The sequence below is a fragment of the Pseudophryne corroboree genome, chromosome 4, assembly GCF_028390025.1.
Source record: "Pseudophryne corroboree isolate aPseCor3 chromosome 4, aPseCor3.hap2, whole genome shotgun sequence".
Classification (NCBI taxonomy): Eukaryota; Metazoa; Chordata; class Amphibia; order Anura; family Myobatrachidae; genus Pseudophryne; species Pseudophryne corroboree.
Window position 1 is genome coordinate 860903081 of NC_086447.1, and position 12289 is coordinate 860915369.

Below are 12289 nucleotides of genomic sequence, written 5' to 3' on the forward strand. Positions count from 1 at the left end.
AGAGGAGCCTCTGAAAGATGGCTCACAACAATAATAACCCGATTTTTGTAACAATAACTATGTACAAGTATTGCAGACAATCCGCACTTGGGATGGGCGCCCAGCATCCACTACGGACTATGAGAAATAGAATTATCGGTAAGTAAATTCTTATTTTCTCTAACGTCCTAAGTGGATGCTGGGGACTCCGTAAGGACCATGGGGATTATACCAAAGCTCCCAAACGGGCGGGAGAGTGCGGATGACTCTGCAGCACCAAATGAGAGAACTCCAGGTCCTCCTCAGCCAGGATATTAATTTTGTAGAATTTTACAAACGTAATTGCTCCTGACCAAGTAGCTGCTCGGCAAAGTTGTAAAGCCGAGACCCCTCGGGCAGCCGCCCAAGATGAGCCCACCTTCCTTGTGGAGTGGGCATTTACAGATTTTTGGTTGTGGCAGGCCTGCCACAGAATGTGCAAGCTGAATTGTACTACAAATCCAACGAGCAATAGTCTGCTTAGAAGCAGGAGCACCCAGCTTGTTGGGTGCACACAGGATAAACAGCGAGTCAGATTTCCTGACTCCAGCCGTCCTGGAAACATATATTTTCAGGGCACTGACAACGTCTAGCAACTTGGAGGCCTCCAAGTCCCTAGTAGCCGCAGGCACCACCAATAGGTTGGTTCAGGTGAGACGCTGAAACCACCTTGGGGAGAAACTGAGGACGAGTCCTCAATTCCGCCCTGTCCGAATGGAAAATCAGATAAGGGCTTTTTCAGGATAAAGCCGTCAATTCTGACACGCGCCTGGCCCAGGCCAGGGCCAACAGCATGACCACTTTCCATGTGAGATATTTTAACTCCACAGATTTAAGTGGTTCAAACCAATGTGACTTTTGGAACCCAAAACTACATTGAGATCCCAAAGTGCCACTGGAGGCACAAAAGGAGGCTGTATATGCAGTACCCCTTTTACAAACGTCTGAACTTCAGGGACTGAAGCTAGTTCTTTTTGGAAGAAAATTGACAGGGCCGCAAATTTGAACCTTAATGGACCCCAATTTCAGGCCCATAGACACTCCTGTTTGCAAGAAATGTAGGAATCGACCCAGTTGAATTTCCTCCGTCGGGCCTTACTGGCCTCGCACCACGCAACATATTTTCGCCATTTGCGGTGATAATGTTTTTGCGGTTACATCCTTCCTGGCTTTGATCAGGATAGGGATGACTTCATCCGGAAAACCTTTTTTTTTCTTCAGGATCCGGCGTTCAACCGCCATGCCGTCAAACGCAGCCGCGGTAAGTCTTGGAACAGACAGGGTCCTTGCTGGAGCAGGTCCCTTCTTAGAGGTAGAGGCCAAGGATCCTCCGTGAGCATCTCTTGAAGTTCCGGTTACCAAGTCCTTCTTGGCCAATCCGGAGCCACGAATATAGTGCTTTCTCCTCTCCATCTTATCAATCTCAGTACCTTGGGTATGAGAGGCAGAGGAGGGAACACATACACTGACTGGTACACCCACGGTGTTACCAGAGCGTCTACAACTATTGCCTGAGGGTCTCTTGACCTGGCGCAATACCTGTCGAGTTTTTTAATCATGTGGACGACTTCTGGGTGAAGTCCCCACTCTCCCGGGTGGAGGTCGTGCTGAGGAAGTCTGCTTCCCAGTTGTCCACTCCCGGAATGAATACTGTTGACAGTGCTATCACATGATTTTCCGCCCAGCGAAGAATCCCTGCAGCTTCTGCCATTGCCCTCCTGCTTCTTGTGCCACCCTGTCTGTTTACGTGGGTGACTGCCATGATGTTGTCCGACTGGATCAACACCGGCTGACCTTGAAGCAGAGGTCTTGCTAAGCTTAGAGCATTGTAAATGGCCCTTAGCTTCAGGATATTTATGTGAAGTGATGTATCCAGGCTTGACCCTAAGCCCTGGATATTCCTTCCCTGTGTGACTGCTCCCCAGCCTCGCAGGCTGGCATCCGTGGTCACCAGGACCCAGTCCTGAATGCCGAATCTGCGGCCCTCTAGAAGATGAGCACTCTGCAACCACCACATGATGGATACCCTTGTCCTTGGTGACAGGGTTATCCGCTGATGCATCTGAAAATGCGACCCGGACCATTTGTCCAGTAGGTTCCACTGGAAAGTTCTTGCGTGGAATCTAACGAATGGGATTGCTTCGTAGGAAGCCACCATTTTTACCCAGAACCCTTGTGCATTGATGCACTGAGACTTGGTTCGGTTTTAGGAGGTTCCTGACTAGCTCGGATAACTCCCTGGTTTTCTCTTCCGGGAGAAACACCTTTTTTCTGGACTGTGTCCAGGAACATCCCTAGGAAAAAGAAGACAAGTCGTCGGAACCAGCTGCGATTTTGGAATATTGAGAATCCAATCGTGCTGCCGCAACACTACCTGAGATAGTGCTACACCGACTTCCAACTGTTCCCTGGATCTTACCCTTATCAGGGAATCGTCCAAGTAAGGGATAACTAAAATTCCCTTCCTTCGAAGGGATATCATTTCGGCCATTACCTTGGTAAAGACCCGGGGTGCCGTGGACCATCCCTACGGCAGCGTCTGAACTGATAGTGACAGTTCTGTACCATAACCTGAGGTACCCTTGGTGAGAAGGGTAAACTTTGACATGAAGGTAAGCATCCTTGATGTCCCAAGACATCATGTAGTCCCCTTCTTCCAGGTTCGCAATCACTGCTCTGAGTGACTCAATCTTGAATTTGAACCTCTGTATGTAAGTGTTCAAAGATTTTAGATTTTAGATTTTAGATTTAGAATCGGTTTCACCAGGCCATCTGGCTTCGGTACCACAATAGTGTGGAATAATACCCCGTTCCCTGTTGCAGGAGGGGTACCTTGATTATCACCTGCTGGGTGAATGGCTTCCAAAACTGCGTCCCTGTCAGAGGGAGACGTCGGTAAAGCCGACTTTTGGAAACGGCGAGGGGAAGACGTCTCGAATTTCAATATGTACCCTTGAGATATTACCTGAAGGATCCAGGGGTCTACTTGCGAGTGAGCCCACTGCGCACTGAAATTCATTGAGAACGGGCCCCCACCGTGCCTGAGTTTGTAAGGCCCTAGCGTCATACTGAGGGCTTTTGCAGAGGCGGGAAAGGATTTCTGTTCCTGGGAACTGGGTAATCTCTTCAGCCTTTTTCCTCTCCCTCTGTCACGAGCAGAAAAGAGGAACCTTTTGTCCGCTTGCCAACAAAGGACTGCGCCTGATAATACGGCGTCTTATTTTGAGAGGCGACCTGGGGTACAAACATGGATTTCCCAGTTGTTGCCGTGGCCACCAGGTCTAAAAGACCGACCCCAAATGTCCCCTTTTAAAGGCAATACTTCCAAATGCCGTTTGGAATCCGCATCACCTGACCATTTTACTGGTAGAATTGGACAACGCACTTATACTTGATGCCAGTCGGCAAATATTCCGCTGTGCATCATGCATATATAGAAATGCATCTTTTAAATGCTCTATAGGCAATAATATACTATCCTTATCTAGGATATCAATATTTCCAGTCAGGGAATCCGACCATGCCAACCCAGCACTGCACCTCCAGGCTGAGGCGATTGCTGGTCGCAGTATAACACCAGTATGTGTGTGAATACATTTTTGGATACCCTCCTGCTTTCTATCAGCAGGATCCTTAAGGGCGGCCATCTCATGAGAGGGTAGAGCCCTTGTTCTTACAAGCGTGTGAGCGCCTTATCCCCCCTAGGGGGTGTTTCCCAACGCACCCTAACCTCTGGCGGGAAAGGGTATACAGCCAATACTTTTTAAGAAATTATCAATTGTTATCGGGGGGAAACCCACGTATCATCACACACCTCATTTTATTTGTCAGATTCAGGAAAACTACAGGTAGTTTTTCCCTCACCGAACATAATACCCCTTTTTGGTGGTACTCGTATTATCAGAAATGTATAAAACATTTTCCATTGTCTCAATCATGTAACGTGTGGCCCTACTGGAAATCACGGTTGTCTCTTCACCGTCGACACAGGAGTCAGTATCCGTGTCGGCGTCTGTATCTGCCATCTGAGGTAACGGGCGCTTTGAGACGTCTGGACAGGCACAAGCTGAGTAGCCGGCTGTCTCATGTCAACCACTGTTTTTTTTATACAGAGCTGACACTGTCACGTAATTTTCAACAGTACATCCACTCAGGTGTCGACCCCCTAGGTGGTGACATCACTGTTACAGACACTCTGCTCCGTCTCCACATCATTTTTCTCCTCATACATGTCGACACAAACGTACCGACACACAGCACACACACAGGGAATGCTCTAATAGAGGACAGGACCCCACTAGCCCTTTGGGGAGACAGAGGGAGAGTATGCCAGCACACACCAGAGCGCTATATATATATATACAGGGATAACCTTATATAAGTGTTTTTCCCCTTATAGCTGCTGTATGTTTTAATACTGCGCCTAATTAGTGCCCCCCTCTCTTTTTTTAACCCTTTCTGTAGTGCAGGGAAGAGCCAGGGAGCTTCCCTCCAACTGAGCTGTGAGGGAAAATGGCGCCAGTGTGCTGAGGAGATAAGGCCGCCGAAAAGGGGGCGGAGCCTATCACCCGGTTTTTTGTATATTCTGGCAGGGGTTAAATGCATCCATATAGCCCAGGAGCTATATGTGATGCATTTTTTGCCATGTAAGGTATTTTTATCGTGTTTTATTGCGTCTCAGGGCGCCCCCCCCAGCGCCCTGCACCCTCAGTGACCGGAGTATGAAGTGTGCTGAGAGCAATGGCGCACAGCTGCAGTGCTGTGCGCTACCTTATTGAAGACAGGAACGTCTTCTGCCGCCGATTTTTCCGGACCTCTTCGCTCTTCTGGCTCTGTAAGGGGGCCGGCGGCGCGGCTCCGGGACCCATCCAGGCTGAACCTGTGATCGTCCCTCTGGAGCTAATGTCCAGTAGCCAAGAAGCCCAATCCACTCTGCATTCAGGTGAGTTCGCTTCTTCTCCCCTTAGTCCCTCGATGCAGTGAGCCTGTTGCCAGCAGGTCTCACTGAAAATAACAAACCTAAACTAAAACTTTCACTAAGAAGCTCAGGAGAGCCCCTAGTGTGCACCCTTCTCGTCGGGCACAGAAATCTAACTGAGGCTTGGAGGAGGGTCATAGGGGGAGGAGCCAGTGCACACCAGTTAGTCCTAAAGCTTTCTTTAGATGTGCCCAGTCTCCTGCGGAGCCGCTATTCCCCATGGTCCTTACGGAGTCCCCAGCATCCACTTAGGACGTTAGAGAAAACTTGTTTAACCACCTTCTGATGCTTGAACCTATCTGGTTTCTTAGGAGGGACGGATGGCTCGGGATCATCCCTAATCTGTAGAATTAACTTAATAGCCTCCACAAGATCAGGAACATCCACACGTGAACTACCCTCCCCATCAGCCGTATCAGAGTCAGAACCTGTGGGGTCAGTATACGTGCCGTCTTCATTAGACGAGGTGTCAGTGACAGCAGTGGATTGTGAGGAGACAAGCGCTCGCTTAGAGGACCCCTTGGACTTAGGCGAGCGATGGTCAGACTTTTTAGTAGTCAGGGACTGGTTCAACTTCTTTAACTGAGCAGATAAATCGTCCGCCCACGGCGGGTTAGCTGCAGGGACCACATACGGTTGTACCGGCATTGGGGGTCCCATAGAGGGTGTTAGTTTATGAACTAGCGTATGCAGAAGAGTGCAAAAAGCGGCCCACGGTGGGTCAGTATGTGCCTCCGTTGCCACAGTCCCACTGGGGGGCAAGGAGCACCCAGAACCAGAGCCCAAAGCTGCTATATTCTCCTTATATGGATCTGTGGCGTCAGCAACACCGGCAGTGTGTTCAGCCCCAGAACCGTTACCCTCAGAAGCAGACATGATATAACTTGCAGTATGAGGTAACACAGTACAATTATCAGCAGCACTATATCTATAAACCCAAACCCCTGCGCAGTGTAGTCAGCACCAGCAGAGATAAAGGAGAGATATGGTGACTAAATCACAGAGAAAAATACGTAATACAGTATATCTTTGTGAAAATCCTATATTAGATAACACCTGACGCAACAAGCCCCCTCAGGTTATAGAATATAGGGATAGCAGGTTGAGTGAAAGACACGAAATGGACAACACTCAGCTATCAGATGCACACACAGAAGGTCACAGTTTGTACAATGCAGAGGTTATTACTAACAATAATACTGCACTGGACTAGCTTACACAGCTATATAACAATAGATATAACAGTACACAGTAAGAACTGGATGTATATCACAGGGTAATTGTACTATAAACCCTGACTAAGTGCACTCTTTCTTAACTATCACTGTCTAAAAAGGCAGGTAGAATACTTAAGTGTCATGTAAAGTCACAGCACTGACAACCAGGCGGCTTTACATAGGAGGATTTATCCAAGCAGTCCCAGGAACAGTGAGCTGAGGGATAATGGCGCCGCAGACACCGACAGGGAGTGTGGAAAAGACAGAGATGCAGCTCCAGGGCGGGAACACTTGCTAGAAATGGCACGCTGGGCGAGGGGCTTCAGGTCTAAGCCTTATCCCCTCTGCTGGCAAAACCACCGGGTACTGTGGGCGATATAAGAATTGGTTTAGAGAGAAAACCTGACCTGCGCCCATGCCCTGGTGATCTAGTGGGATCGCCTGTATCCACAGTGTCCACCGCCAGCTCGCGCGGCCCTCCTCCCACTGACCGCGCCGGTTCGCGAGCGGGACCCACTTACCACCTCCCGAAGCGCGGCCACGCGATCCTGTAGAACCCCAGCCGTGTGTGTCCAACGTGAAGAAAACCGGAGCCTCCGCTGTAGGTACCCGGCAACCAGGGCTCGGGAGTGTACAGCGCCGCTGGTGAGAGCTGGAGCTGCAGCAGTGAATGTCACAAGACATTTACCACCACTGCTGCCCTTGAAGTCTTCACTTTTTACCTCATAAAAAGCTTTTCTTAGGGCTGCTTGGAGCAGCCCCTCTGTTAAGTGCCTGCTTACTGCAGCACCAACTGACAAACTGAGCTCCTGTGCTGGGAGGCGGAGTTATAGAGGAGGCGGCGCTGTGCATTCTGGGAACAGTCAAAGCTTTGAGCCTGTTGGTGCCTCGGATCAAGATCCTACTCTACACCCCATTGTCCAATCCTTGTGGAGCCCAGTGTACCCCGCAGCAGAAAAAAAAATAAAAAATCAATGAACATGATCATCTCTATATACAGTGTTAATATTATGGTTTAGCTTAGTCAGTGCAATAATTAGCAGAAGACATGATGTCACTGCTGCCTTCTGCAGTGTACCAGCAAGCTAATGCAGTGCCAGCATTGCATGCCATCTTATATTGCCAGTGAGCTCAGAGATTGTGTGCAGACAGCATTTTAGCTTTCTGGCATCTCAATGCAGCAGTTATAGTTACAGGTCAATCAAAGCACACTAGGAAAGCAGCACGTGTATTAAGGGGCACCAGCATACCCAGTGTACAGCTGTATAGCTTTGATGATATTATGTATTGTATTGCAGAAATACTCACCAGTCTTCTGATCGCAGCCTGCAGTCCTTGGCCTCTTTTTCCAGCGATTGCGCTTTGACCTGAGGGATGCAGCATATAGGTTAGATGTCCGTGTTTCCACAATTTACAACTCGCAGCAGATTGATGCATCTGAGGCTGTAACAGTGTCATCTCAATATCTAGCTGGTAAATGGTGAATGTGTGTGCAACCATTTTCATATGCTGGACAGACAACAGCCGCCAGTAACGAACTCAAAGAGTGATCTCCTCATTTCACTGCATCGAGCAAGCAGCCCAGTGTATTACGACTCATAGCAACCAGCAATATTCACTGAGAGGAAATGAAAGTACAGGCCCCGATTCAGATGTGGTTGGAGGTGCAGAACATAGTGGAAAGTACTGATGTCCGGAACTTTAGACATGCGCCGGACCCTCAATGCACATGTGCAGTACGGGTTCTGCGTCGTTGGACGCACTGTGGCTGCAGACTGCTAGTGATCGACAGTCTGCTGCCATTTGGGGGCTATAAAGGGAAGGGGGACTTGAGGATGACAGGCAGCATTTCCCAAAATGGAGGAGTACCGAGGCCAGGTTCTCCGTTGGAAGAAGAGTATTTCCTGGCCTCTTTGTAAAGACTGCAGCGGCCCGCTTGTGCAAAAACAAGGGTCACGCAGCCGGCTGATTGTGTCACAGGTGATCCGATTCTGCGTCCTAGAAAGCAGTATGATCACTAATGCAAGCAGGTGTAGACTATTTACACCAGACGCCCCTTGCTGCATTACCATACTAGTGCATCGCTGCTGCTGCTGCTTCCATGTAACCAGCAGCGATAGCACCGCCAAACACATCTGCATCAGGTCCACTGAGTGCAATTGATTAGCCACCGGCAGGACAAACATATAAAAACTGTAATGGGGATTGTCCAAAATAAACAAACTACAATTTTTGTTTTTAGATATCAATTATAAGTAAGTTTTGATGGTGTCCCTGCTGTTAAATAGGTTTATCAACATACAATCATATAAAAAATATAGCTGAATACAGGCAATTTCCGTATGCTGAATCAGCACAGTAAGCATTGCGATGTCACTGTCCCCCACCCACACTGTCTTTCCATACAGTCAGCAACATTGCTAGCGAGCACACACAGCCAAGGAGGAAGGAACCGGAGTCACGTTAAATGCAGAGAGAGAAGAGATCCTCCGCCTACCTCCAGCTTTGCCTTGTCGCTTTGTAACTTCTCGATCGTTTCCATGTATTTCTGCTTCAGGCCATCCACGACTGCTTGGTGCTGAGCGGCGCCTGTCTCCAGGACCTCCAGCCGGCTCTTCAGCTCATCCTCTACCTGTCTGTGCTTCTCGCTGGCCTCAAAGAACTAAGAACACAGAAATGACCCCGTGTTAGAGTATGACTGTAGCCACAAACTGTCAGGAGATCTGCTGTGGTACTATCACAGACTTACTGATACACAACCTAAATCTAGGGGGATAATGTAAAACATCCCACGCTATCTTGTATAAAACAGCCAATAATACCACACATGGTCAATTGGTGGGTCTCCATCTGTTGTGGAACTACAAGTTCCAGCAAGAAGCAGAAATTGCTACTGGGACATGTAGTTCCACAAAATCAAGTGAGCCACAGATACACCCATAAGAAAACAACGGGCTTATGCAGTTACTCTGCGTTTGGAGTGCTGTTTACTGTGTACATTTCTAAAAATTATTTCTAATACCCAACCGCTATCTGACAAAGGAGTGCACCTTCAAGCCTAATATACATGTGTACAATTTTATTATTTATATCTATATGAATATACACACACACACTATATATATATATATATATATATATATATATATATATATATATATATATATACATACATACATACATACATACATACATACATACATACATACATACATACATACATACATACATACATATATATATATATATATATATATATATAATCCTTGTATGGGCGGCACTCAGACTTTTACAAGCAGTATAAGTGAAAAAAAGCCAGACGGGGCCAATTTAATGGTGACGTTTCGGGGTATTATTCCCCTTCCTCAGACCTTCCTCAGAAGTGGCAGATATGTGGAAGTGATTCTGCCACTTCCACATATCTGGTTACTGCTAGAACCTTGCAGGATCTACTTTGTGAGGTCTATTGAGGAAGTGTCAGTATTTACATTCCTGTGATTGTCAAAACCAACTTCATATATTTTTTTACTCCATATTTTATACGTGCCAATACCTGAATCTGAACAATCTTGGTCGCAAGATCTAAATATCATATTCAGGTAACTTGTTAAAAGTACCGACATATGATTGTCAGCATTCCTAAAAGGAATTACAACCATTTGCCCCTATAAGGAGCCTTTCAAATGAATAAACTCTAAATAATTTTTAAGGTAATCTGTTAACATTGTGACAAGAACACTGGGATAGTGTTTGAGGGCAGGTATGTTTGTCCCAGGTTCTTGTCTTACATGTATTAGAAAAATGAAAACTTCTAGGAATATGTTTTGTTTTGTTAGAACCTTTTCAGTTTGTTGGAAAAGCTGGGTAAGGGCCCTGAAAGAGAGATGGGGCAAGTTCCAGACATTGGGCCCAGTTCGGGTCTTTGGCCTCACAGAAGGCTAATCAGGCTTTCAGCTGTGTAAGAGTGTTATAGAGCTGCTGGCCTGATAAGGGTGGGCAAACTGCCTGGGAAGACTGCAGGATCTCTGTGAGAGAAACACGCTTCCTGATACAAGTGAGCTATACAGTGTTTACTGGAGAACTCTGTGTTTTGTTTAGTGATAGTTAGGAACATCTTGTGTTTAGTTAGTGCCGGACAGGCAAGGTATTTTCTTTTGCTGTTTGTTTTATTTTCTGTATAATAAAACTGGCTGGGGCCAGTTGTACCGGAAACTGGACTTGTGTGGTTCCTCAGCTGCTGCAGGCTGCCATTTATCCCAGGAAACGGCACCTTGTACCCTTACAGTGTTACAACGTACAGATATATGATTGTCCGTGTTCCTAAGAGGAACCACCATTAAAATAAGAATTTACTTACCGATAATTCTATTTCTCGTAGTCCGTAGTGGATGCTGGGGACTCCGTCAGGACCATGGGGAATAGCGGCTCCGCAGGAGACAGGGCACAAAAGTAAAAGCTTTAGGATCAGGTGGTGTGCACTGGCTCCTCCCCCTATGACCCTCCTCCAAGCCTCAGTTAGGATACTGTGCCCGGACGAGCGTACACAATAAGGAAGGATTTTGAATCCCGGGTAAGACTCATACCAGCCACACCAATCACACTGTACAACCTGTGATCTGAACCCAGTTAACAGCATGATAACAGCGGAGCCTCTGAAAAGATGGCTCACAACAATAATAACCCGATTTTTGTAACAATAACTATGTACAAGTATTGCAGACAATCCGCACTTGGGATGGGCGCCCAGCATCCACTACGGACTACGAGAAATAGAATTATCGGTAAGTAAATTCTTATTTTCTCTGACGTCCTAAGTGGATGCCGGGGACTCCGTCAGGACCATGGGGATTATACCAAAGCTCCCAAACGGGCGGGAGAGTGCGGATGACTCTGCAGCACCGAGTGAGAGAACTCCAGGTCCTCCTCAGCCAGGGTGTGCCCCTGACCAAGTAGCAGCTCGGCAAAGTTGTAAAGCCGAGACCCCTCGGGCAGCCGCCCAAGATGAGCCCACCTTCCTTGTGGAATGGGCATTTACATATTTTGGCTGTGGCAGGCCTGCCACAGAATGTGCAAGCTGAATTGTACTACACATCCAACTAGCAATCGTCTGCTTAGAAGCAAGAGCACCCAGTTTGTTGGGTGCATACAGGATAACAGCAAGTCAGTTTTCCTGACTCCAGCCGTCCTGGAAACCTATATTTTCAGGGCCCTGACAACATCTAGCAACTTGGAGTCCTCCAAGTCCCTTGTAGCCGCAGGTACCACAATAAGCTGGTTCAGGTGAAACGCTGACACCACCTTAGGGAGAAACTGGGGACGAGTCCGCAGCTCTGCCCTGTCCGAATGGACAATCAGATATGGGCTTTTGTGAGACAAAGCCGCCAATTCTGACACTCGCCTGGCCGAGGCCAGGGCCAACATCATGGTCACTTTCCATGTGAGATATTTCAAATCCACAGATTTGAGCGGTTTAAACCAATGTGATTTGAGGAATCCCAGAACTACGTTGAGATCCCACAGTGCCACTGGAGGCACAAAAGGGGGTTGTATATGCAGTACTCCCTTGACAAACTTCTGGACTTCAGGAACTGAAGCCAATTCTTTCTGGAAGAAAATCGACAGGGCCGAAATTTGAACCTTAATGGACCCCAATTTGAGGCCCATAGACACTCCTGTTTGCAGGAAATGCAGGAATCGACCGAGTTGAAATTTCTTCGTGGGGCCTTCCTGGCCTCACACCACGCAACATATTTTCGCCACATGTGGTGATAATGTTGTGCGGTCACCTCCTTCCTGGCTTTGACCAGGGTAGGAATGACCTCTTCCGGAATGCCTTTTTCCCTTAGGATCCGGCGTTCAACCGCCATGCCGTCAAACGCAGCCGCGGTAAGTCTTGGAACAGACATGGTACTTGCTGAAGCAAGTCCCTTCTTAGCGGCAGAGGCCATGAGTCCTCTGTGAGCATCTCTTGAAGTTCCGGGTACCAAGTCCTTCTTGGCCAATCCGGAGCCACGAGTATAGTTCTTACTCCTCTACGTCTTATAATTCTCAGTACCTTAGGTATGAGAAGCAGAGG

General features: G+C 47.7%; 1 protein-coding gene across 1 annotated transcript in view; it reads right to left on the reverse strand.

The window, feature by feature from the left end:
* PPP1R21 (protein phosphatase 1 regulatory subunit 21) overlaps positions 1–12289 on the reverse strand; it is a 138164-nt gene that overhangs the window by 62587 nt on the left and 63288 nt on the right. The window contains exons 5-6 of the mRNA XM_063918694.1: positions 8711–8875; positions 7522–7580 (exon numbers count right to left, since the gene is read on the reverse strand). Of these exons, the coding sequence (XP_063774764.1) occupies positions 7522–7580; positions 8711–8875 (224 nt within the window). The remainder of the gene's footprint in view (positions 1–7521; positions 7581–8710; positions 8876–12289) is intronic.